This window comes from Amblyomma americanum, unplaced genomic scaffold (genome assembly GCF_052857255.1).
Source record: "Amblyomma americanum isolate KBUSLIRL-KWMA unplaced genomic scaffold, ASM5285725v1 scaffold_428, whole genome shotgun sequence".
In the NCBI taxonomy this organism is placed as follows: domain Eukaryota; kingdom Metazoa; phylum Arthropoda; class Arachnida; order Ixodida; family Ixodidae; genus Amblyomma; species Amblyomma americanum.
Genome location: NW_027526899.1, coordinates 882,544 through 910,332, shown reverse-complemented (window position 1 = coordinate 910,332; position 27,789 = coordinate 882,544). Strand labels below are relative to the sequence as shown.

Sequence of the window (27,789 nt, the reverse complement as noted above, 5' to 3'; positions counted from 1 at the left end):
CACCTGTGCTTGCATACATCTTCAATTTGTTAATTGAAACGGGAGTTTACTCGGAATAAATGAAGAAAGCAAGAGTGACAGTTGTGTTTAAAGGGGGAGATAAAGATGTAGTGTCCAATTACAGACCAATATCTGTGATTCCAGTCTTTTCAAAGGGCTTGGAAAAAGTAATCTTTTCCCGTGTAGTGAACTTTTTTAATCCAAAACAAATCCTGTCTGATGCTCAATTTGGCTTCCGAAGAGGAAAGTCGACGGAAACGGCTTTGTTATCACTTAAGGAATGTATCCTGCAAAACACTGAAGCAGGTATTCTCACTGTCGGACTCTTCATTGATTTTAGTAAGGCTTTCGATTCCCTAAACCATCAAATTTTAACTCATAAACTTTCTCAAAACGGAGTTCATGGAACACCTTTAGACCTCATGAAATCATACCTGCAAAATCGAAAACAATCTGTCTATATCCACAACCATCAGTCTTTTTTTCTGACGGTACGAAATGGTGTGCCTCAAGGCAGCATTCTGGGCCCGATGCTTTTTAACATCTATATAAATGACATTGTGCATATTTATGACAAAGCGAAATTTATTATATACGCCGATGATAGCAGTTTACTAATCCCTGGTCACGACATAAACAAGTTAATTGAAGAGTGCAACGTAATCCTTACGAAACTAGAGAACTGGTCCTCTTCTAATTGCCTCCAAATAAACCCTACAAAGACTAAGGTAATGATTTTCCGTGCAAGGAACAAGCCAGTCGAACTACAACGCGCTCCTAAATACGCAGGTCAAGATATTCAAATTGTAGACAGCCACAAAATCCTTGAAGTTACTTTCTCGTCGCATCTCAGGTGGGATCGACATGTGGAAAATATTTGCAAAAAGCTCTCTTCAGTAGCAGGTGTTCTAACATGATGTCCATGGCTCCTTCCCACTCACGTGAAAATTCAAATTTATCATGCTCTTTTCGGTTCCGTAGCTCTGTTTGGGCAACACCACAAAAACAAATGTGATAAAAATACAGGTTCTGCAGAAGAAAATGATCCGCTACATTGCAAACCTTCCTTATCTGTCTCTCCAACGCAAACTGCTTTTAGAAATTATAACGTCATTCGTTTTGAACATATATATGTTTTTCGCATTTTGAGGTTCCTTTACCATTCTTCTCCTGCTTATAGAGATTTCTTAATACGTACTACACATTTAAGGACCGCTTCGAATCGACTCTACACCTGAAATACCGATCTCTGGTATATTCCATATTTTCGAAATAATTATAAACTACAAACGCTTGAACACAATTTACCGACCACTCTTAATAAGCACAAAGTTTTGGATAGTGTTAAACCAAGCGAGTTAAAAATGTATTTTGTTAATATATAGCCAGGTTGCATTTAATGTTCCTTTGTTGTCTGCCGGTGCCATGTATGCCTATTGAGTGTTTCTTTTCTCTTTATTTTTCTCGGGTCTTCTCTTTGTTTTCATGCGTATGTAAACTATTGTTAGTGAACATACATGCTCATTGTTTTCATTGCATTGAATCTATATGTCACTTGCTTCGTTGTTTTTGTGGTTGTTCTAATATATATAGAGAGAGATTTTAGAGAAGTGGGCACTTCTACAGCGACACATTTATTTATCAACGTTTCGACCGCGGTGCGGTCTTCTTCAGGACTGTAGTGGTCTCGCGTCAAATGGACGTTTTAAGTTTGTGAGCTTCAGAGGAGGGCAAAAGGAGTGTAACAAGCAAATAGCAACAACAGTTCAAAAAATTGAATAAAAAAGTAAAAAAATAAAGATAGGGGTGCGGGGAGCAGACAGGGACAAGATTGGGGCAGGCAGCAAGAAATAGAAAGAAAAGAGAAAAAAGTGGGGAACTATTATAGTAAAGAAGGACGGGGTAAAAAAAGGAGATGGCGAAACGAGAGAAAAGGAGAGGAAGACAGTGCCCGCGATATGGGCAGCGCGGCAACGACAGGCGTACGAAAGCAAAACGTGCAAACAAGACACAAACAAAATGCACAAACACAAAGATGGGCGCCGCTGCAGATGCGTGGCCAGAGGCGCCACTGCGCAAATGACACTGGCAGCGACGAACAGGCCAAACCAGGCGCCTTTTGGGGGGGTCTTACTAATTTCCGGTGAGCCGAGGGCTAGAACGTTAAGGAAGGAGTGGGCTACGTTAACGAGCACATGTGTAAGAACTTACTCAGGGGGTCTGGGTTTCACTGAACGGTGCACCCCTCTCCCTGGGCGGGTCGTTCAACCGACTTCGTCGGGAATACTTGGTTGTAGTGGAGGAGGGCTGGGCTAGCTGTGTATGAAGATTTCAAATTGTCGGAAAAAAGTAAGGAAAGAACGTCAAAGCTTATTAATACTACACGAGGCAGGATAGTGTAAGTAAGGAGGGGTATGACTGCCTGGGATATACATTAGGAGTTATAAAGAGTATATCTGAGTTAGCCAATTAACGAGAGGTGCAGTATTATTTTGTTTGGAGGGCGTGAATAAAAGAAAGGATACCAGACTTTTCGTTAAGACATTCTTGAATAGTATTAAACTTGCGGATAAAATAGAATTCACGTTGTTCACGTTCTCGCCTATTTTTGAAGCGCCCTTGAATAATTGTTACTTTTAGTTGGTCAAATGGGTGTCGTTCTGAGTTTACATGCTTGGATAGGGGAATATTGGGGAGAGACTCGGTGTGTGATCGGTGGTTGTTAAATCGAATGCTGAATGCAGTGTTTGTCTCTCCTATGTATTGCTGGTTACACACAGTGTATTCAAGAAGGTAAATAATGTTTGATGAGTCGCAGTCAAACTTGCCGTTGATTGAATGCTGAAAAACTGACCTCGTACTAGTTGCGGAACATGTAGTCTTCATGTGCTTGCAAACTTTGCAGCGATCTTTACCAAGGTAGATGTACACTGGTAGCGAAGGCTCCATAAACGCCCATTGGTCCAAAAAATGGCGGCTCGTGGGCACTCCAGCGCCCCCTGGATTTTGGAAGCAAACTACGCAAACGTGACGTAGAATGACGTCACGCATACGTATGCTTTGGCGCGAATTATAAAGCGGTTTTTCTGTAGAATCCGCGTTTTCGAGCCCGTACCTCTCGAAGGTTGCTGCCTTTCAGCGCGCCCCAACCTTTGCCAGTAAAATTTGCTCGCCTTGTGTGCTCGAGTTCCTGCTAGTTATGGCCTTGTTAATGTGCAATTGGGAACGCAATGAAAGTGACTGGTAAAGGAGGGGCAGCATAGAAAGGCAGCAACACTTCCAGACACTGGCGTGGCCGGGTTAGCCGGGTATCGAAACAAGGCCTGCAAAGACGCGCTGTAATGCACCGCACACTCATGAATAGGGGGCAGGTCAAGAGTGTTGCAAAAATACAAAATTTGCCAGGTTTTAATAAAATGACTTACCTCTTTCATAAAACAAGGTGCTAATATATTTTTTCTTTTCTATTGGCAGATTACATTCCAATTTTGTAGCTTTATCATTTCTTTATATGAGTGTTTTGCCCCCCATCCTCTGGTTGTGCTGCAGTTGCGCTAAACCACTTTTCGGCCCAGCCTTCGCCACCACTTTAAATCCGCCTTGTCTTTACTACAGGGCTGGCATCCATATTTTGGGGTTTTGTGTTCCTTGGAGTGGACTAGATGGTTCTGAATGTTTTTGGCACGCCTGTAAATCACGCGGGGTGCGCATGTAAATATTTTCGATAGTCGTTGACTTTGCTGGGGAATATTAAAGTGCTTATTAAGAATTCTGTTTATGTTCGGTGCGTTACTGTTAAATGTGAGAATAAGGTTTGTAGTGTAATCATTTCGGTTATCTCTTCGGTGCCCCTGGAGTATTAGACTACGGTTCAGATTTGAAGCTCTGCTTATGGCGTCATCAATAAAAGAACGTGGATAGCGCTGCGTTAAGAGCACGTAAACATTTTTTAATGCTTTTTATACGTATATGTAAACATTTTTTTTTTTTCTTGAAGTGCGTTTGTCGTGTACTGCCATTTCAGAGGCGCTTGGGCCCAGTCAAGCTGCTTTTTAGCAGCTTTTAGCCCTTGCATCTCTGTAGTATGTAACTTGCATCTTGTAAAAATGAAATGAAATTGCATTTGGAAGAGAAAGACAAGGTTTCATTTTGCAGTGTAAGCTTGCGTCTCTAGAATGAACAGAGAACGTTGCCTCACACTGCTTGGGCCTGTCGTTTGACCCCTCGTTCACCGCAGGGAAAAAAAGGACCTCTCTAGGAAACTATTGGTGGGATCTTTCCTCTGCTTCAGGAGGGGAGGGGGAGGGGAAGGGGGTTGATGGCCTCCCCTTCCACGGACCTTTCGTGGGGAAAGCTGCCTTTCCTAAATTAACCGTGACTTGCAGGTGCCTATAGCTGTGTTTGGATTCCAGGGAAGTAGCAGCCGACCTCTGAATCCTCCTCGCCCATTCCCATGGGGCTCCGCGTGCCATGTCGCCATGTGCGGTGAAAAGAGCAGTGTGCAGAGTTTAAATTAAACAAGTATGAAGCTATACAATGAAGCCAATTACAGACAGCTAGAGGAATTTCAAGAGCATGCTGTGTGATGCTAGTTATCTCAGTGAAAACTAATGCAGCCAACTATTATTTCGTGTTTTTTTTTACCCAACAGACATGAAAGGTCTGAAGATGAATTAGTACCAAACACATCGGTACATCAGTTGTAATGCCTGAAAAAAGTTGTACCAACATATAGATGCCCATGTCGTGATAATCAGGAATACTGAAGAATTAAGGAAAATTAAAACATTTATTTTTGTTCGGGCTCACACACCTGCTACAAACATCTTTATACGTAGCAATTTAAATGACTCTGTGGGAAGCTTTTTGGGTAAAAAGTACAGTATGCCAGAAAGGAGTCTTTAGGAAATGCACTGTGTAGAAATAGCCATACCAATTCCATCTCATCGTTCGATAAATATAACAAATACCGTGCAAAGAAGCTTCCTGCATAGTATAGTTGCAAGTTACTGGTTGCAGACTGCTCTGCAGTCACTGAACTGTGATTGTGTATGTACTGCATGACAGTGCGTGGATAGCAAAGCAGTTAACCAACAAAGAGATGCTTGTTCATATCGTTTACCACACATATAAACAACATCAATGAAACAGGATGCTATGTGTAACTTTTTGACATGTTCCTTTTTGGCAGCCTCTAAAAATGTTTCCGCCTAAATGAGCTGGCTTGTTTTGCAACAATATAACCACGGGACTGCTGTAAATTGCCACATTTTCAAATTGTATGAAAATCATTGCATGTGAGGGGTCACAACTCTATCCTGTTTCTTGAAGGTCCCGTTGCTTTGTTGGCAATGCTTGGACAACCATGGCCAGCTTTCCGCATTCATGTGCACAGGGTATGTCCATTACGTGCATGCCTTTCCACCTAGTAATGGCTTACATTGCAAACTGACAAAAAAAAAAACACATAGAGCACAAGTACAGATAGTATTTGTAGTCCACACTCTTCTTCTTCACCTCAGTAAATATGGCACATACCCACGCGGGGGAATTGGCCAAGGTACAGTGGAGATTTGCCAATGAAGTATTTGCACGGGAAAAAAGTCGTGAGGCGGCGGCGTAGAAAACTGAATCAAGATAAAGATAGGAAAATTCAATTAAATTTAAGAAATATGAATTACCAGGAATAGAACCAAGCATTTCGGACATGAGACAGAATTTTGTATACAGCTAACAAGGTAACCGATCAGTTGCACTTATGTAATCATGAAGGTAGCCACAAACACTGCTTAACGGGAATTCCTTGGCGCTCGCACCGAACGAGAGAAGAACTGGAAGAGACTGGAAGAGGGACCTCCAAATACTGATTTCCTTGAACAACCGCCGGCAAGAGAGGAGAAAATGGTCTAATGTTTCACCTTGCCCACATGAGACAAAAAGGTTTGTCGCAGGGAACCCGTATCTGCGTAAGTACAAATTTAAGTGAGGGATTCTGCATCGCAGAAGCGTCATTACACCTCAAAATGCCTTGATTTACACCACCGGACATCCCATGGGTACTTTAAGTGGTGAAAATCTACGGTATTGAGCAACGGATCACTCAAGCTGGCTGAAATATGTTGGAAGCACTGGAAACGTGAAGTTTCCAACAGAATGAGGTGAGGGACGGGATAGATTAAGATTACAGGAGCGCTGAGAGCTGACCTTGCCAATAAATCAGCCACCTCGTTAAAATAGACACCCGAATGCCTGCAGGTACCCGGACAAAGCGGATCTCACGCACTGTGCACGGAACAAAAAACCTAAGCGGCCGATTCAATAAAGATTTTCCGGAGTTTTGGAGAGAGCCTAAAACTGAAAGGCAGTCTGCAAGAATATGAACCCGTGCTACATGTCTGGGAATTTTGAGAAGAACCAAACCAATAGCCAAAAACTCTACGAAGAATTTAGAAGTATAATCAGGGATACGAACGGAATAGCTCCAAGCCAGATCCTGCGAATATATCCCAATCGCCGCCTTCTGACAGCTGCCGGAGGCATCAGTGGAGAGAACAGTATGATGAGAAAAATTGTGTAGGTGTTCTGAAAGAAGACCATTTAGGATATTTGCGGGCATATGTTTCGCATGGAACGGGTAAATGTGGTCGTAATAGAAGACGGGGTCAGCCTGCGTATCAGCAACTCGTTGCAAGGAGATCAGATCAACCTGAAGCGGAGCTTACGTGAACCTAACTTGCGGAAGCTGATAGCCTGGCCAATGTTGCTGTTGTTGTTAGCCTATCAAAAGATCGCACATACCCACACTGGGCGATCGGCGAAGAATCCGGTGGCCTTTCATCTGTACTCAATTAACAAAAAAGAAAACCACGCGGGAACGCAACACTGGCGAATGTGCTGAATTTCAGGAACAAACCATGCGACAAGTAACAAAATATTCCTAAATCAGATTTTACATTGCATAATGAACCATGACTGTACCAAAGCAATGAGACATAAGTGAAGCATTTCATTCCTTTCGTGACATAAATGAGTTATGAGGTTTGCTGAACAATTAAAAAAGTGATTTTTCATGGCAGCCAGCATGGGTCATTTCAAGTCATAGCTCAAGATTACAATCACATCTGATATAGATGACACGCATGCTATGAAAGCAAGATAATTTTTTTTCCTTTTTTTTGAGAAATGCACAGGCAGTTTTAAGGCTTGCTTCACAATTTAATTTCTGGCGTATACACAAAGGCATGTCTATAAATTATTCGTGCGTTACACCAGAACCAACACTACTTAAGTTGGTAAATCATGTTCATTACCTGGGTGTCATTAATAGCAAACATATGCTAATGCTGCTAATGTTATAGACGAACAAACAGTGGTTTTATGAAGACGTTAAGCAATACATGATACTGTTGTGTCCATCAGGTAATGAACTGTGCGGCAGTTTCAGTTTCTCTTCTCTTATTTTCAAATTCAATTCTCTTACTTTCAGTTTCGCTTCTTCAGAGTTTCAGTTTTAGTCACATGCATGTTGCTTGACACCGCGTATACGTGACGCAGGAAAAGTAGAGGGGGGAGGGGGGGGTCGGAGGGAACTTGGCCTCAGCATGACATCGCTCGCTCCGGTGTGTCGTTCGATCTTGCATCTACAATACAACAGCGTGCCGACGAGGTAAACCTTTACTATGAGTTTCACGGGATCTTACGCCCCCTCGTACATTCCTGCAAACCCCGGATCAGCCACCAATACCATGGAACCAGTGGAAGGCACTGTTTTCTACCTACTTAGAGGCGTCTGGCGCCTGAGTTTCCTGCATCCCGGCGCAAAGCTATAGATGCTTCTGCAATCGCGCGGCGTCGGAGGTCAGCGTCGTTCCGGAACGCCTCCCGCCACGAGCGCAATTTTAAAACGAAGGAGACCTCAATTAAGTGAGGTTACGAAACGCGAAGATGCGTCGAAGGTGCCTCCGCCCACCTTCCGTCGCGGAGACAAAAAGAGGGCTCCTTCCTAAAAACTGAGAGAGAGGGGAGAGTAACAGAAAGAAAACGGGGAACGAAGGCGCGAAATCGCCCAAGTGTGCGTTATTGCAATGGGTTACTGCCCTATATGGAGCATCACGCTCTATTATCTGCAAAGCAGGAAAAAAGAAATAAATAAAATATATAAAAAATATAAAAAGTTGAGGGGGGGAATAGGCAATATGCTTTGCTCTTATAACTGTTTTCTCTGGTCATGAGCAAGAAAGACTGGCAGGGGGAGGAGAAGGGCGGCATGTGGAAGCAAGCACGCAAATTGGCATGACCTCAGGCGATGCAGTCCGGGTGCTGTGAATTTCAGTAGGGCTAGGACTATGATCTCTGAAGTGTGGAGAGAGTACCAGGGTTTTCATTCATACCGGCCTCCACAGTATTAAACTGATATATAAAGTATGACTCTCGTTGCTCACGCTCACGGGCATTTTGGAAGCCGCTCTGTAGCAGCGTAACTTTTAGTTTGTGAAACTCGTGACCTTCCTGGGAAAGATGTTTCGACAGGGGGAGGAGCCTGAGAAAGAGATCTGGTGTGCGCGCGGTGGTTGTTGAATCTAATTCGGAAGGAATTCTCTGTTTGGCCAATGTATTGCATCTGACAATCGCCACACTCGAGCATGCATACTACGTTACTACTGTCACAGTTCAAGTTTTCACGGATGGAGTGTTTGAAGTTAGAGTGTGTGCTTTGAGCTAGTGTTGTTGTCCGCATGTGCTGGCAAACTTGACAGCGATTCTTCCTGCATGTTTTTTGGTGGTCTGTAGGTAACCTGTAGAACTGTTTGAAAAATTTTTGACAGTCGATCGTTTTGTTCGATTATGTTGAAATGTTTTTTTTTAGAGTTTTGTTGACATTAGGAAGGTTGTTTGCGAAGGTTAAGACGAGATTAGAGCGGTGTTCATTTGCGGTTGCTAATGGGGGATCCCCAAACATTTCATTACGATCTGTTGCTTCCGCTTTCGTAACGGCATCATCAATAATGGAGGCCGGATAGCATTGGTCCCTCAGAACCTCCCACATACGGCTAGAATTTTTTTCGAAGTCTTCTGGTCGCGAGCAGGTCCGTTTGAATCTGATGGCTTGAGAATATGGAATTGAAGTTTTGCAGTGGCGTGGGTGGCAGCTCTTCTAATGAAGGTACTGTTGCCTATCCGTGGGCTTTCTATAGACACTGGTGATTAAGGTACCCTTCTCCATTCGAATTGAGACGTCGAAGAAATTAATTTGACTGGTGGAGTAAGGGTGTGTGAAAAAGATGTTTGGATGTACGTTGTTAAATGCTGAAATAAACTGGATGAATTGGTCCTCTGTTTTCGTCCATACCATGAATATGTTGTCTAGGAAGCGTTTGTAAAAAGCCGTTTTTGTTGGGTATGAGCGGATAAACTCCGATTCAATGCTATGCATATATATGTTGGCATAGTTTGGGGCCATTTTTGTTCCCATAGCGGTACCACTCGTTTGTAGGTAAAAGGAGTTGTTGAATTCAAAAAAGTGGAGCTTGAGGACCAGATCAGTAAGTGCAGCGATGGTACTTAATTTGGCTAGGAGCATCATCGTTTTTGTGTTTTCCATAGGATGCGACCAGAATCGGATGCCATCATCATGCGGTATGTTTGTGTACAGAGACACTACATCAAGGGTAACTAAATATATATATATATATATATATATATATATATGCAAAGTTGAGAGACGCTTCATTTAGACAGATTTATTTTGAGTCGACGTTTCGGACAGAGCCTGTCCTTTCTCAAGATTGAAGTTACAGCGATCTTCCTCCCGTTCTTGAGGAGTTGTAATTGGCACACATGTCCGCCACATGAAAATAGCAACAAGCAATCGGGTGCTGGAAAGAAGATGGACAGAAAAGAAAAATACTAGAAAAGGGAGAAAGAGTAATAAATAGAAAAAGAATACGCGCTGTCGCACCCTGTCCACCGAAAAGCCGCTGGGAGCGTGCAGAAAAAAAAGAGAAAGAAGAAAAGGAAAACGAGGAGTGGGAGGGGAGACTGGTCGCCCCTCAAGGCAGAGCGGCGGCGAGTACAGAAACAGACGGCGGCGGATTCGCGGAGAAGCGTGTACTCGCGTGCCCCTGGCCAAAACAAGTAAAAAAAACAGAATAAAGCGCAGACATGGCAGGACACTTCCCTGGAGCCTCTTCGGCAGGAATAGTCAATGTGGAATCAGCGGCGCAGTTTGCTTAAGTAGAGACATGTGCACTGTGCATGCAAACACAAAAAATAAAAATAAAAAAGGCGACAAAACATCCGAGTTCGGGAAAGTGTCGTGGGGGAGGGGGGGGTAGGCGGGGGGTAAACGTGAATGGCGGGAGCATTTAGGCAAAGGTTCTTCAACTGCACCCCGCTCGGCAAAGTGGTCGAACTGGGTGGGGTGGAGGTAAAGATGCGCTTCTTTATCCCACGCACGCTGTCACAAACGTGGGGAATTCTGAGAAAACTCTAGGGAAAATGTGTCTGTCCCCAACCGGACATGACGTCATTAAAAGTCACGTGACCATGACGTTAGAGGCGTGACGTCACTTTTTTTTGGGACAATCAGCGTTTCCAGCCCACCGACCCGCAATCGCTTGTGTTCCTTGTTGCGAACGCGCTATCACAGTTACTGCAATGATACGGGCGATCGCATGTGTGGGTACGAATATGCGCTACGAGGTCAGATCTCTCCTGGAAAATTATGCCGCAGTGAGTGCACTGGTGCATCTGCTTGCCTGTGGGCTTGTCCTGGTGAGTACTCATGCTTGTACTAATGGATGGCACACTGTGGTTGGCAGGGTGCTTTTCATCAGCTGGACTTTGTCCAGGAAACACGCCAACGTTGTGTTCTGCCATGACTGATCCTGCATTTCAAAACCAGAGCACTTTCATCAAAACCTCAGGCTCAAGATGCCACAGCTTGCTTACGACTAGGGAACAAAAACCATATTTAGTATGCAGAGTCTAGGCCCTTCAGTCGAGAACTGTCCAGTGGAAGTAAATCTTCAAAATTTTTGGATTTACGTAACGGACATGGAAACATAGCAAAGAAATAATTCCCAGCAACTTCGATGTACAATTATTAGGAGTCTGCAAATATTTAAATTGCAAATATGAATAAAAAATTTTAAGAAGATATAAATAAGCAAACATTGCACAAACTTCTTTTTAAAAAAAAAAGTGTATATCCTTTGCAACCAAAAGATAAAACACTATATTGACCCAGCACTATACAATATAAAATGGTGTGCACAGAAGTGTATATTGTAAGATTAGACAGCATTAACCCAGGTTTTTAATAATTTCGTGATTTCCAGCTCTGATCCTTTTTATATGTAAATGAGAAGAGACCAAGCTAACAGAAACAGTACTTAAAAGTATGCCACAGGTGATGTTATCACGCAACATGAGAAACAAAATGAAATCAATGAATTCATATGAAGCAACAATTAAAGGTAACATTATGAGTAGCAAAACCTAGTTAAATTGAATTTCCAGGGACTGGAAGAAACTACCGATTTATCCAACGGTTGAGTTATAAAACGCCCCCTCCCACATCACTGATAAAAAAAATTGCGGTAAATCCTTGTGGGGAGGCTCACAGTGCAAACAGTGATAAGCCCGTGACAAATGTGCAGTTTCGGCGTACTGGAAGAACCACAAATACACAATGTTTCCCTAAATTCCTCACAAATCAGTTTTCCTTTTCCATATTATAATATGTTAAGTTGCAGAAGTATTTCTCACATGTTGTGAGGCATATTTTGGGAATATTTTCTGGATGCAACAACTGCTAGGACCTGATTCGTACAATCTGTTGGTCCAGTTGGATCCAGTGAGGTTCAATTGGTCGGGTGGCTTAAAACACAACTAGAACCAATTCGACGATCCAAATGAAACCAGTTCCAATGTCCAATTGGATCGAAAGAAAATTCCCAACCTTTTTTTTTTGGCTATGGTTAGTGTAGCATGGGGCGGTAGAAAGTTAGACAGCCTGATGAGATTCAGAAGTTTGCGGGCATACAGTGGGCACAGCTGGCAAAGGACAGGGATAATTGGAGAGACACGGGAGAGGCCTTTGGCCTGCAGCGGGTGTTGTCAGACTGCTGCTGCTGATGATTAAAAGATGTGTTCTGATTCTGTGATAGTTTGAAGCAGGTGGTAACCCATCATGCTCTCAGCTCGTGTGATGTGACCAACCCACCTGCAGAAATTTGCTAAACATCCAAGACAAGCGATGCCCGCGTGATAACGGTTGACCCAATGAATGACAGAAACAAATGCCTTTGTACAGTTTACCCGACACCTTAAACTTAATCTTTGGATAATTTGCCCAGATATTTTGGTTCTGGCATGAATGGATTAATGAAAGTCAGCACAATAATCGATTCCTGCTAACTAAATATTTCAAAACTTTCGAAAATAAAAAACTCAGATACTAAATTCTCGAACTGAGTACGAGCCGAATAACAAACATGTTCAATTCGATATAAAAATTTCGAATATTTACACTCCCACCCTTATTTTCAATATCGACATCCTCTCATAAGTCTGTATCTGACACAACTTCAAGGCCTCAAACCGTTCTGACTCATTCCTGTCACTAGAGTACCATTTTAGAACTAAGGCATCAAAACAAGCAAATGAAAGCACGTATGAAGTACTCTTGCCAGAGCTATTATTAATATTATTAAAGAAGAAGGTTTGTGGTATAGGGGAGTTTAACATCCAAAAGCAACTCAGGCTATCAGGGATGCTCTAGTGAAGGGCTTCGGAACTATCGACCACCTGGGGTTCTGTAACGTGCACTGACATCGCATAGTACAAGAATTATTAAACAAGAGGCATACATCAAACACTTTTTCCTTAATTTTATGACTGGCATGAGACGGTTCTCAAAGCGTGCTGCAAAGGGTTCCATATATATAGGTAGCAGCCATTTTCAGCAAAGAAATTCACGGCAGTAGTAAAAACAGACACAAATTAACGTGCACACATGAATGAACTATAACTGGAGGGATTAAAATGAGCATAGATGTAAAGTGAAAGTTCCTTCTTTGAATTCTGCATACAGTTCGCATTTCAGCTGGCAAAAACCTTCTGTTACCGGCAGACCGTAAGAGCGCAAAACCCTCCTATCTCAAAGCTGGTTCATACCTCGTCACATACCAAACTAACATACACTTAGTAATAGACAAACATAGTTTCCATGCTCAGCCACAAACTTTTTAAAAATTACACATGAAGATAAGGACGATTTTTAAAAATGACAGGTAAAGATGACGACACTACAGTTCATTCCACAAACAGACACGTGCTGTTAACACAAACCGAAAAATGGAATTGACATCAAGGTTTGAGTTAAACTCATGTAGCAACAGATACTCTTTAGCCAGCTAGTGTCCGCAGTGTTATACACATAAAAAATATCATCAGACTTCTATGTGCACTTTGAATTACAACCAATTATGGCTTTTGCTCAAGAGCAGGTAAAACAGAACAGGTTAAAGTTCAACACCGAAAATCTGCTTGAACAGTAATAAAAGCTGTTGCTGTAGCTTTGGTAGAGATACTTCATCATAAAGCCTCAGACATGACTAAAGCAAGAACAAGAAACGGCAGAGAAAATAAACAAAATTATCAGAAATGTGCATGGTACTGTAACAACAAAGTCAAGTAAGGCATGACATTTCCAAAAACTAAAAGCCCTTTAGCACCAGAAGCGAGATCAAGGATGCTTCACCACACATACATCCATTCAATGGCTCATCATTGCACAGAATGTATTACATTTACTGCACCTTATTAATTCAGCAAAAATCTTCTGGTAGCAAATATTCCTTGGCTCGTTGATATTACCCTGCAAAATTAACAAAGAAAAGCAGCGGAAGTAAAATAAACTGTAATGCCCAAAGCAGCTATGTTAATATGCTTCCTTTATATATGACTGCACTTTGGACAACACATAAAAAAAACAAGGGACCATTCATTACAAAAAGAAGCAAAAGATATGAAAGAATCTGGACAAGAAAAATATGCAAACAGGCACTGTGCTTAACATACAACTACCTAGCCTATAGTATGGTTTGGTTTATCGGGGTTTAACGTCCCAAAGCAAGTCAGGCTATGAGAGACGCCGTAGTGAAGGGCTCCGGAAATTTCGACCACCTGGGGTTCTTTAACGTGCACTGACATCGCACAGTACACGGGCCTCTAGAATTTCGCCTGCATCGAAATTCGACCGTCGCCGCCGAGATCGAACCCGCGTCTTTCGGTCCGGCAGCCGAGCGCCATAACCACTTAGCCGCCGCGGCGGCCCATAGTATGATTGGAAATCAGTGCCTAGAGCCGCCCTAGGCCGCAGCTCACTTTTAAAGGTCAGTGGCTGCAAATTGGGATCTTGGAGCTGGGAAACAGTGAGGCTTCGTTTCTGCCAAAACATGGTACCTATTAGTTTCAAATAATTTGTCACGTGGGGTTCTTTGATGTGCATTGACACCACACAGATAACTTCTTTGCATTCAACTTCTGTCGAAAAGCAGCCGTAGTAGCCAGGATTTTATTCCACAACATTGCACTCGGTAGCCAAACGCCACAGCCACTTAGCCATCACGACAGTTTGCATGAATATGTACGTTTTATCGCATACCACACCATCTCTAATAAGGTACATACTAGCAGGAAGACAGGACACTATGAACAAACATGTACGGCATGTACAGAGCGAAACAAGTCAAATGTGTTTCTTCGTTGCATCCAGTCCTCTTCGCGCAAGTACGTACCTTATTAGAAATGAACCCACTCACCCAAACAGAAGTATTAAAGGGGCTGTGAAGGGTGCTCTAATAAAGTTGTGGCATGCATGTGATATTGAAGCACGTCACTTCACGAATAGTGTTTAGCAAGGCATATTTAAATGCGCTTTGTAGAGGCTGAGTTATCCGTAGTTAAAATTCGAATTTCACCATTTTGGCGCCTTTCCCTCTCCTCGTCACTTTTTGCACGCTGGAAGGTAGGCGCTCATTCGCCGACCCCCCTCTGGGAGCAGGGCTTCCCGACCCGCCGGAGCAAAGCGGCTTATTGGCCGCCGCCACGGTAGCTGCCTGAAGTCTGCAAGAATCTAGCCAATGGCCACCTCTCACCTTGTCTACACAGATGCGGGGGACGCAGGAGGGTGCTAGGATGAAAAAGTCGGAGGGAAGGGCTCGTCAACTTTGACACGTGATTGTGGGTCGTCTGCTGCATGTAGAAGAGTATTATTTGGCTCTTGTTTTCATGGCAACACAGTGCAGTGATTAAGCTCGTTAATGTGCTCTCCTCGGAAGACGTTTCGGAGCCCCTTTCATACCACAGCAATACCCGGAAAAAATAACCAGATCTTCTATTTAGCTTAAAGAATAGTGTGAATAGCATATCTCGCCTCAAAAGATGACACAGTGTTAAGGTGATGACTAGAAGGATGTGAAGTGAATGATTTGAAAAATTGTAGGACACTGGTCACAATGTACTCAGCATGTCAGGCAAGCATTGTCAGATTTTTTTTGTCCAGGGAATAAATTTTTCCACAGTAATTATTTGAAACTGAATGGGAATCAATGCACAAAGTATTGAGGAATTTCCTAAACATAGTTCAAATTTTGTCAAGCAGAAATGGGAGATGCTTAAACATAGAAAAATGGCGAAGCATAAAGTGCCACAATAATGATCTGGTATCTGGTATAGCAACTCACTCTAAAATACACTTTAACCTTCCGACACGTTAAGGGCACGATTGCGTATAAAGCGAACTCTTAGCTTTTGCAGAGAGTGGGCAGCATCTAACAGTGACTTCTTTGTTTCAGGTAAATTTCGAATCCTTCAAGTTACAAATAAGCTAGATTGTTTACGCCACATAGCGAATGCAGTAAATATTATTTCACAAAACAGTGAGTGTGGTAGGAAGCCATTTGCCATTTTTCTGCGTACATATTTTGCGGTCAGCTGTAAAACGATTTGTTTACTCTCAATGTCAAGCGTAACGTGCACTTTTGAAAAAGAAATTACTTTCACGACCCATCGGATGTTTACTTTACAATTCGCAGCTTATCTACGTTGCTGTTTTCAATTACGACACTTTGTATAAAATTTCTCACATTTCCGCAACAAACACCCAGAAAAACTAACAAATTGTCTTTCTTAGGGCATGAACATACTATTTAGGCTGAAAAATATATAATTCTGATGAAAACAAGAAATAGCACACCAAAGGGACACATAAGACAATTAGAAGCTGACCCAAATAGATATGTCACCACACTCTACCGACTTGAAATATAGGTGTCACTACTAGCAGCCGTCTTTGCAAGCAAACATGGAGTGCACCAAAAAAATTTCTTTCATGTGGATCGCTGAGGATACACTGCCATTCACTTATGAAAAGAAACAGCGGATCTGTTTTGATCCTGATATCTTGAGTTTGGATCAGGTGGAGGGAACATTTTTCATCCAATTTTCTTGGCAATAAATGCATTTTTTTCCTCGTGGAGAAACATCAGTACAGCAAGAAAAAGCCACATAACCATTTTTATTGCAATCAATACAGCACAACTGTGAGCTAAACTTGCCCGATAAAAGAAAGACAATTATGCGAGATGAACCTTTATGACCAGCATACATGTCAAACAAGATTAGAGCTGCTCTCTAGAAATGCCGCACTGTGTTTTTCCACAAGTGTTTCAGACAACAGTAATGCAACCACTTTGGGGAATAGTTTTTAAGTAGGCAGTTCTAATTGCTGCCCATCCAATTGTTACCAATCCTAACTCATGTAAACGACTCCTGATGCGACGAATGAAAGCATCTTTCTCCAAGCCAACAAACAAACCAACTGTCCGCTGTTGTGTCAGTGGTGAGGGAATGCAACCACACAGAGTGGTAATCTTGCAGGCACAGAGCTGACTAATGCAGCTAGTGATGCCAGAAATCATGGGGAGGACTAAAACCTACACAGATGGGAAACCAAAGAGTACCAATGGTTTTCAGTTTTAAAAGTACAGAGCATAAATAAAGGAAAAAAGCACTGCAAACAGCCAAAATGTTGAGACCACTTTTTGACACCAGGTGCAACAAAATATTCATACGAAGGAACAAAGAACACACAAGAAGAAATAAAACGCAATCTGAAGACACACCGATAGACTTCTCGCTGCCACGAAGTGATTGTTTCTACAAGCACATCGGCTGAACAGCCTATGATGAATCAAAGAAATTACAGCAACACTGGCATCAGTGGTGACAAATCCAATAGCCTTCTTGTCATAAACACCTTGAGAAAATGCAACAAGGCTAGCTTCCGTAATATGTATGCCTTACGAAGAAGCTAACTCAAAGCACAATTCCAGCACTACAGCTACTCCGACAAAAAGGCTGAAAATAGGCCACGATATTCCACAAAATATGCCATTTGCACGCCGCACAGAAAGAGCAATCTGACAAGTGATACCAGTGCAGTGAACCTCTTTCAATGTTTTTGGTAAAAAAAGTAGTTCTTAAAACCTAAAAACAAAAGCTAGCCATGCAATCTTTTGTTCTCTTCTCTCATACATTCTGCTAGAACTAGAATGCCGCACTGAAAAAATCACACAGCAGCATGTTTTCTTTTGACGTTATGCAAATAGAGCTGCTGCAATAGGAATCTGTAAAGTGATAAAACATTTAGTTAACACAAGTGTGCTTAGGGCAACAAATCTCAAAAAACAATAAGGCCAGATTTTCTTCTTCTCATCTTCATTGGAAAGCTGAGAACACGAGGTATAAATCCTGGACACATTATCACTGAAAACCTTTCTTTAATGGGAAGTGATGTCATCCCTATGTGTCACAATTTCCTCTAGTCCACATAAGTCTGGAAGTATAGTAGGCTAGTGGTTCCGAAAGAAGATACCGAATAGCCCAGAGGGAGTGTAGTGTCAACATTAAAGAATGCTTGCAAATTAAACTAACTACAGCCATAAAGTTTCATTTGCTTCATGGAGCTTAACGTCCCAAAGCGACGCCAAAGTGAAGAGCTCTAGTAATTTCGACCACCTGGGGTGGTCGACATCGCACAGTACACATGCCTTCAACATTTCGCCTCCACTGAAATGCGGCTGTCGCAGCCGGGATCAAACCCGCATGTTTCGGGACAGTAATCGAGTACCATGTTAGGACAGAACACTTTTCATAGGTCACTTAGCTAGCATGCTGTTATCTGGTTGCCAACAGGATAGCTACCAAAACGTGTTCCAAAGGGCACCAGGGAACACTCTTATTCCTTTAGTGCCTCGTCTCTTTGTGGTGTTTTAAATTCCACTTAACTGAGAACGCCTTTGAGCACGAGTCACACTGGAATGGTTTTTCACCCTTGTGGGACCGCACGTGTGCCACAAGGGTTCCCTTTAGTGCAAATGCCATGGGGCACAGCTGGCACTGGTATGGCTTCTCACCAGTGTGGATGCGGATGTGCTTTACCAGGTGGCTCCTTTCTACAAATGCACTGCCACAGTGGTCACAACGGTACGGACGATCACCCGTATGGGTGCGCAGGTGATTGTCCAAACTGCTCTTTACTGAAAATTTTCTGTCACAGTGGTCACAACGGTACGGTCGATCACCCGTATGCGTGCGCTGGTGTCTGTCCAAACTGCTCTTTACTGAAAATGTGCTGCCACAATGGTCACAACAGTATGGACGATCATCCGTATGGGTGCGCAGGTGTCTGACCAGGCTGTTCTTATAAGCGAATGTGCTATCACAGTCACTGCAATGATACGGGCGGTCGCCTGTGTGGGTGCGAATGTGCTCCACTAGGTATGATCTCTTCTTGAAAACGTTGCCGCAGTGGGTGCACTGGTGAATCTGCTTGCCTGTGGGCTTGTCCCGGTGAGTATTCACGCTTGTACTAGTGGATGGCACACTGTGGTTGAGAAGGCGCTTTTCATCAGGTGGACTTTGTCCAGGAAACACGCCAAAGTTGTGGTCTGCCATGACTGATCCTGCATTTCAAAACCAGAGCACTTTCATTAAAACCTAGGGCCCAAGATGCCAGAGCTTGTTTATAACTAAGGAACAAACGCCAAATTTAGTATTAACCAAATAAAATCATTTATTTTTCAGAACACATCTGGATGCCGAGTTTAGGTCCTTCGGTCGAGAAGAACTGACCAGTGGAAGTAAATCTTTAAACTTTTTGGATTTATGCTAGAAACATGGCAACATGGCAAAGAAATAATTCCCACCAACCCAGATGCACAATTATTAGGAGTCTACAAATATTGAATGTGAATAAGAAGTTTTTATGAAATATTAATAAACAAACATTAGCCAGAGTTCTTTTTCAAAAAAGTGTAAGGCCTTTGCAAACAAAATATAGAACACTATACTGACTCAGCATGATACAAAATAAAATGGTGTGCACAGAATTGTAGTGTTTGATTAGACAGCATTAACCTAGTTTTTTAATAATTTCTGTGTGATTTACAGCTCTGAACTTCTTATATGTAAAAGAGGAGATAAAAGTTATGGACACAGTGAAAAAAAATAAATTGAATTTTTTTAAATGAAAATCGCCGCTTTTTGACTCACATCTCCCCTTAGCAATCTGCAACAGGTGATTTGATCACGAAAAATATCAACAGAAAGACACATCAAAAATACCAACACACATCTATGTCCAACCACAATAAAACAGATTATAATGTGTACTTTCAATTATCAACCAATTACGGCTTTCACTCAATATCACGTAAAACAGAAAAGGTTAAAATTCAACACCGAATATCTGGCTGAGCACTAATAAAAGCTGTTACTGCAGCTTTGGCAGAGATGCTGTGACCATAAAGCCTCAAATATGATTGAAGCAAAAAAAAACAAGAAACAACAGATTAAATGAACAAAATAATGAGAAATGCACTCGCATGACATTGTAACAAGAAAGACAAGAAAGTCAAGACATTTCCAAAAACTGAAGGCCCTTTAGCACAAGAAGCGAGATCTCAAGGATGGTTGACCAAAGGCACATGCATTCAATGGCTACTCATTGCACAGAATGTATTACTTTTGCTGCACCTTATTCTTTCAGCAAATATCTTGAAAGATTATGGGAAAAAAAATGTTCTGCATGCACTGTGCTCCATCAAATGATAACAAGGTGACCTGCATACGTATACCCTTCTTTATGCTTAGACCATGCTGCCCATGGTATCAAACAATAACCATCATTGATGCCCCAGTATCTGAGCTCTCGATAAAAGGGGCATTATGCACCACATTTTGTCCATATACACCATGCACAGAGGTCTGTAAACAAGCTATTTTACAGACTATGAACATTAGGCCATTGAGTCTATGAGGAAAGGTATTGAAGATTTCTTTCTGTGGTAGCATATATCCCTTGGCTTATTGATATTAGCCTGCAAAATTAAGCAGAGAAAAGCAGTGTAAGTAAAATACAAACTGCAGTACCGAAAGAAGCAATGCAAAAATGCTTGCTTTAGAAATGACTGCACAACAAACAACACGCAAAAACTACTCTGGATTACCATTAGTTCGCGATAGAAAAAGATAGGAAAGATAACGGACAATAAAAAAAAGTAATACAGGCGTCTTGCTTATGATATGCCTACGTAGCTTTGACCATGACAACTGCTGTATGCTTAAGTGCAATGCCACATATTGCATCATCTACAATGCTCGTAATTTAGGCCTTAGTGATTGGGGACGTTGGATATGAAGACCGATTTGGTTTTCCTGCAGAGTTTCACCCCTTTGGATCACTGAATATACTCTTCTACAGAATGTGAGCAATAAGCTATATGCATTTGCGTATAGGTTGACTGCAGTTGATTTGAAACATTCTTCCAGCATCTTGTCTTCTCAGCATTGCTTATAATGCCTGCAAAATGAAGAACAGCAAATTAGCTCATGCAGAAGCAAAGCTTCAAAGCCATAGCAGCATTCTTTGTGTATTCCAATACTCAAGTTCATAGTGAACTTGGAAGAAGAAGGGATCTTTCTGTACTCAAGGTTCAAAAAAGACAAGGCCTGATGTACTGTGCTTTGCATGCCAACACAAGACAATGATTACCCAGGATGTATTTGAATGGCCAAGAACACTGAAACACTTAGAAATGTTAATGTTCACAAAAGTTGTTCGGAAGGGTGCTTTGCCGACAGCAGGTGCTTCTTGGCTTGTCTGCGCTGTCTTGTAAAATAGGCAGAGCAAAGCAGCATAAGCCTCACACATTGCCGCAAGCAGAGGTGCTTCCAGCATAAACAATCAATTTTTTATTCATGTCCAAGATATTCGGTACAAGCATATTCATTTGGTAGAGAGGAACTCTTCACTTTCAAAACCGCTCAGTGACAGACTGAAACCTGTGCCCGGTCTTAATGTTTTTCAAAGTCAACACCTGATTGGCGCTGTATTCTTCCAAGTAGAGACTGCTCACAATAAAGCATTACCAAAACAACACTTATGGTACTCATTGTATCAGACAGTTCTTCCTCGAAGTCAGACCACTCTATCTAATTCTGCCCTGCAGTCCCTATGCTTCCTGATCTAGAGTTTCAGCGCACGCACAGTAACCTAACTCAAGAAGGTATTTACAGGAAAGACGAAGTGTGGGTGGGATGCATGCATTTAGAAAAAAAAGTCTCCAGCTTTCCCATCTGCAGGGGAGAAGATGACAGTGATATTAAAACCAGAGCCCAATTGCAGCCACTAAAATCACTGGATGTCTGAGGTTCATACATCCAACACGAGTGCTTATAGACTGCAGTGTTCGAATAGTGCCACTTCATGGAGCATAACTTGCTTGGTTTACCTAGAAAGAAGTCAAGTGCAATGCCAACTGCAACAATGCCAGTGAAGAGACTCATACTCTCATTCTGCTCATAAATAAGGAGCACTGGCAGCTACAAAGAAGGCCCTTAATTGAATCCCCTGCACGGTGGTTGTTCTGCCTTTCCAGTCATAAGTGGTTCACCTTTCTTTCTGTGTACATTAATCAGTGGTGAGGCCAATACGGTACTTTAGTTGAATGCAGTAAAACTGCTAAGGCACCAGCATGAAAACAACATTACAGTAGCCCTCGCAGTCTTACTCGAAACATGAAACAGCTCCACTGTCTTTAAGAAAAGAGTGCATACACCAGTGGAAAGGTACACATGTAGACAGGACACACTCACTGTCAGGCCAATGAGGCCACATTGTTGCCTCCTCAACACTTTTCTTGGAAGAAGAAAGGTTTTTGAGAGGCACCCCTAGTTTTAAAGCAAGAGGTTTCTTTGCTAGAGTGTTGGTACGTATTTCATGCCAGCAGCTAAGCTGGAAAAGAAGTCAGAACTAATTAGAGAAGTGGATGCACATTGTGACCAAATTAAAAGGTACAAAACACCGGTAGCAGACCAACAGAGCACCAGTGTGTGTGAGGTAAGGCCAGAAAAAATGAGGAAATTTTTATGCAAGCCGTCTGCCACCTATACACTACCGTAGGGCATATGTTCATTCCTGAATTCACTCTGCAATGTCAACAGGACTGGTATTAAATCAATTCATGTAAGCAAAGCATCTGCTTCTGTGCACCACAGTGCGTCCCCCAAAACAATAACTTAAGCCAAAATTTTGGACTGCCTAGAGCAACAAGTTCTACCCGCAAAGCAAGCAAGCAGGACTGCAGGAGCACCAGAGAAAGCTTGAAAAGGGCACTTTCTTTAGGTGTCATCACATTAATACAAAAAACACAGCCTGGCTTGAACTAGAATGACACATTGTGAGTGACAATTACATCACCTTTCAGTGTTTGACAAAACCAGTAAAAAAAAAAGGGTAACACTTTATTTGCATGGCAACTTAAATGTGTAATACAAAACACAAGGAAAAGAATTCCAACTACAGAGCATGGAACGACAGGCACTCTTAATAAGACCGACAACTAAATTTTAGGCATCAAATTTTTTTTCACCACAACAAAAAGCTTACTGTCTAAGCTGTTCGACTACGCAATGGTTTTGCAACAAATGCGATAAAAACTTTTTACCAAGAATTTTTCAAACAGTCGATGAGCGTGTTTCATGTGCCTCTATGCTAAAAACCATGATCAGCAAGCGTGAGAATTGCGCACCTGAAAAAAAATTATGAACTAAAGCTGACATAGTTACAGCCAAAAAAACATTAATTAGGCACTTTTAGTATAGCATAGCGACCATTTCAGTCTCCACACCCAGAGCTGTTATGGTACAGTGATGTGTACCTCGTTATTGGAAATTTCAGTGGAACATGGTTACCATGTCAACCAAGAAATATAGAGCACTGTGGCACCATCTAGGAATAAAAGTTGAAAGCACAACATTAGTGATGCAAAAATTGAAAACTGAAAAATGGTTTCTGAGGAAACGAAATGCACAGTTATTGTCTCACTTATGTCATGGGTACCCAGACCACATCACAAGGGAAGGGAAGAATGTGGGAGTGAAAGAAGAAAGAGCTGCCATAGTCCTCTCCAGAATAATTTTGACCACTCGGCTATCTTTATTGTGCACTGACATTGCACAGTACACGGGCACTTCTGCCTTTCACTTCCATGGAAACGTGGCTGCTGCAGCAAGGTTCGATCCCGGGAACGGCGGCTTAACCAGTTTTTTCACATCTTCAATACGCCAACACGTTATTGAGGAGAGTTTGCTCACAACTGAAATGCCAAGCCTTCTTGAGTCAAGTGGTCTATTGTACAATGGTTCTGCTTCACAGAACTTCCTGACAACTATGCACGACTCTCAGTCAGACACTCTATGGGCAAAATTTTCTATGAGAATGACATCTTCACTGATTCGGCAACAGCCGTCATTAGGTCTCAAGCTCAAAATGAAGGATTGAAAACTGATTCCTTTGTACTGTGGGTGTCTACAGCTTGAAGGGAGAGTTCCCACATCATCATTTTCAAGCAAGAATTCCCTTGGCCGCCTTTCAAAGTAACTTTGCTGTGCTTTTGAGGCACGTTTTTCCTCTAAGGGATTATATATCTGATTCAATGCACGACCAGGTTTACGAAGAAGTTTTTTGATTGCCTGTATGTTCTTCTCAAAATAAAATGGAGGAAAAGAGTCAAGCGTTCCATACAAACGAACATCTGCTGCTAGATGCAACGAACAGTGAATGTTGTACGATACCTCCTCCTGTTCATTAAGTCTACCAAAGCATTTCACAAAATGCTGAAGAAGTGTTTCTGCAGAGTCTGCATACTGTTGGCAAAGTGATGGAGTGCTGAGAATTGTTGCAGCTGCATGCAAAGTCAGAAAATTCAAAAGCATGGGACTTGGCAGTGACTCCCTTAGCACTAGTGGGCCAGTGTAATGCAGAAAAAGCCTAAACTCTGTAGCCTTCCAGCGGTCTTTCTCATCCAGAGTCCTAGGTTTCCTAGCGAACTCAAGTGGAACACAACCCTCAAGGGCGACACCTTTGGCTATTTCTTTACGATCTGTGGGACCAAGGTGGACTGTCAGTGGCCTCGCAAAACACAAGTTTATCAACTTACGAACTACACCAAGGTACAGCAAATGCATGGGATCAAGCGGCACGTTGCTCACACAGTCAATAGGAAGTTCCGTCAACAATGACACGCCGTGGTGGTGCTCAAAATCTTCCTGTTTCCGGAATGACTTATCAGTTCTTAGCGTCGATTCTGAGGTAGGAAAAAACATCTTCTCATTGAAACTGCCTTCTGCAGTACATTTAGGGCACACTGCGTAGCCAGCATGTAATTTTGTCAAGAATATAAATGCGCGCGCCAGTGCGTCGCAGATAAAGCTTCTCATTTCTACCTTAACCAGTTTGCCAGAGATCATTAGACCTACCCGAACTAAATTCTTTAGCTCGAGAACAAAAGGGTGAAGGAATTCATGGGCACAGTTTGGCTTTGCAGGGCCCAGAAAAGCACCAACGATCACTGGCTCTGGTAATTTATGGGTGGCATTAAGTTGATTCTGGCATTGAATTGGCCAGAGGTGCAGACGGGAGCTCTTTGACAAAGGCATGCCATCTATGTTGAAAGAAAGGCCAACAACCTGTGGCGGGTGCTTAGCGGGACACAGAACATATCCTCCAAGTCTTTCTTAAGCCCGAGATGGCAGTAGTGTCCAGGAGGCAATTCAGTAACGCCAGCTATAACTGCAGTTCTACGAGGAGTTTTAAGCAACGTTCGTGCGTCTGTTGGCAAATCAGAAAAGCAGCTGTGACCTTTCAAAAGACGCAGCAAATCCGTTAGAGAGCGATGGGATATGTTGTGTTCAAGTGGCGCCCAACCAACCAGCCGAGAACGAAACTCGTCAACCGTTCCAACGCTTTCAATTGTCGGGACGTCGTGTCCCAATTCTTGGGAACCAGCGACCAGTGCACACTGAGAACTGCCACTCGCCACACTGCTCATTATGTCGGCATCGCTAGAGTCACTTAATTGAGCCTGCAGTGTGCTCCGAAGGCAAGTCGAGGGGAGCGTACGTACGAAGAATCAGCAGCTTGCTCAAAAACGCTGGCGCAAGGGTCGTCTGTCGAACCGCTGGCACCGCTTGCATTGTCGCAAGGGAGTGCAAATTAAGTAGTCGGCATCACTCGCTTCGCGCCGAGTTTCGCCATCCGGTTCACCTGAATGACTCGGAATTGAGCTCGTAAAGCGAGCCCGCAAAGAGCTCGGCACTTCCGATGCTTGGAAAAGCGCCTGAACTTCTAACCGGGCTTTGATCCGAACAGACCGCGCTTTGCTTAGTTTTGGCATCGCAACAAAACCGTGCTACTCAGCAGACACACCAATTATCCTTCGTGGGCATCTACAATCAACCTACACCGCTACCTAAAGACAAGGATAGTCTTAAATAGTTCGGCACAAATCGTCCGATGCTGCAAAAAAGAAGCAAGGTCTAAGCCTTTTCAATCAAACGTTAGTCAACTGACAGCAAACGGCGGCACGGCATGCCGAACACATGGAAAGAAACCGTTATGCAAACGGGGCCATCGTACATACTTTTGATGGATGTCGAGCCATATGTGGAGTGCAGAAACGGTAGAACACGCAAAAATATTGTGTGGTAGGCCGCCAGAACCCAACAAACCGACAACTTCAGCGTTACCGCTGGCAAAGCTAAAGCAGCTAAAGCTGAGCTACCACGCCGAGTCGAAGACCGCGCTACCACGCAACATGCGGAGCAGCGAGTACTACTGGTACTACTATGTACCGATAGGTGCCGTTAGGTGAGGCTGGCATGAGTTTTTCCTGTTGTGGCTTTTTGTGCTCATACATAACCTTTCAGGCCAGAAAATATGTTTGTGTTGTCTTTCTCATGCACCGTTTATGCAAAAAAAGAGTGATTGAAGTTTTTTTTTTTCGTGTCTGTGTGGACACGTGACAAACTCGCGCGCCCACGGGTGCCGAATGGCCTGCGCATGTCGCGGCCAGGCCCGTCGTCTGCTACGGTATGCACTTCGCTCAACACGCCTTTCGATAACTGCCTTCACTGTAAAGCTGTTTCTCTAGATTGCCTATTTCGAACAACTCAGTTTGCAAGCAAATGCACCGCACGTATGCTTAAGAATTTTGGAATATGCAGGAATTAAGCTTCCGATTCGCAAGAAATGCACAGGTAACAGTATACATAAAACTTAATAGCAAAGCGGCGGAAGACCCGTTAATAGCGCAGTAGCACTACTAGCCGCATTCCTGCATATTCAGCCTCATGACCGAGTGTATGTTTTGCCGAAACCAATAATTAAGGAGGAAGTTTAGGAAAGGAAAAGTGTGCGCGAGCGCCGCTCTAGAACACGTGCGGCGTAGCACGTGACTTTTTTTGCATGCCTCTCGCGCTTTCCTCTAGGTCACCCGGTCACAACACCGCCACTACCTCGTGGTTACATCACAAACGATGGGAATGTTTCGCATTATCAATGTTCCGCATTATCGCCAAAAAGCTCTTTTTTGCCCATGGAAAACCTTAATAAATTAATTCCATATGACATGCGTCTTAGGATTCAGGCTTTTCTTATGTTCGAATGCGGCACTAAAGCTGCCAGAGATATATGGGATATATTAATTGATAGTTTGTGCGTCCAATATCTGCGTTTGTTGGACATACATTAGAACATAACTTGCGCATCGAATGAATGAATGAAAAACTTTATTGGTTCCTTTAGGAAGTAGCGGTAGAGGACGAAGTCTTCATCTTGAAGCTTGGGTCCTCCTTGGCCGTGGGTGGGCCCCTAGTCCAGGGCTCCACTGAGTCAGGCCACCTCGCTTGCGTGTTCTATGAGGGCCCTTTGGACCCCTAGCTCGCAGCTGGTGAGCCGGCTCTCCCATTGCTCCGCACTTGGTGTTTTGTGTTTGTGGAATGCTTGATTTCTTCCGCACTCCCATGTGACATGATATAGTGTTGATTTTTCTCCGCAACACGGACAGGTGGCGCTATACTGTGTGGGGAACATCTTGTTTAATATGTATAAGATTGGAAAGGAGCCTGTTTGCAGTCATCGCCATCCTGTGGCTTCCTCCTTGGATAATGCTTTATGTGGTGGGGGGTATTGGAATCTTAGCCCCTTATATAGGTTTAATAATTCCGAATAGCTGTCCCCGCAATTAATCTGGGGCCCCTCCGGGGGTAATGACGTTCCTGTTCGGCTGGGCATTCCTCGAGCTAGGTTGTCTGCCCCTTCGTTGCCCCTGATCCCTGCGTGACTCGGTATCCAGATATGTTGTGTATTGGTCGTCC

The 27,789-nt window shown here is 42.9% G+C and overlaps 1 protein-coding gene across 1 annotated transcript; it reads right to left on the bottom strand.

The window, feature by feature from the left end:
• Positions 1 to 15,461: 15,461 nt before the first annotated feature.
• Positions 15,462 to 26,157, bottom strand: LOC144112607 (uncharacterized). Its single transcript, XM_077645405.1, has 3 exons — positions 26,055 to 26,157; positions 18,418 to 19,034; positions 15,462 to 15,473 (listed from the first exon to the last, which is right to left on the bottom strand). Exons 2-3 carry the CDS (start codon positions 19,024 to 19,026, stop codon positions 15,462 to 15,464), a joined length of 621 nt encoding a protein of 206 aa, XP_077501531.1. The 5' UTR covers positions 19,027 to 19,034; positions 26,055 to 26,157.
• Positions 26,158 to 27,789: the final 1,632 nt, after the last annotated feature.

What these genes read in the sequence shown, in the direction of transcription:
- LOC144112607 (XM_077645405.1), bottom strand. Translation starts at nt 19,026, where the DNA reads ATGGCAGACCACAACTTTGGCGTGTTTCCTGGACAAAGTCCACCTGAT.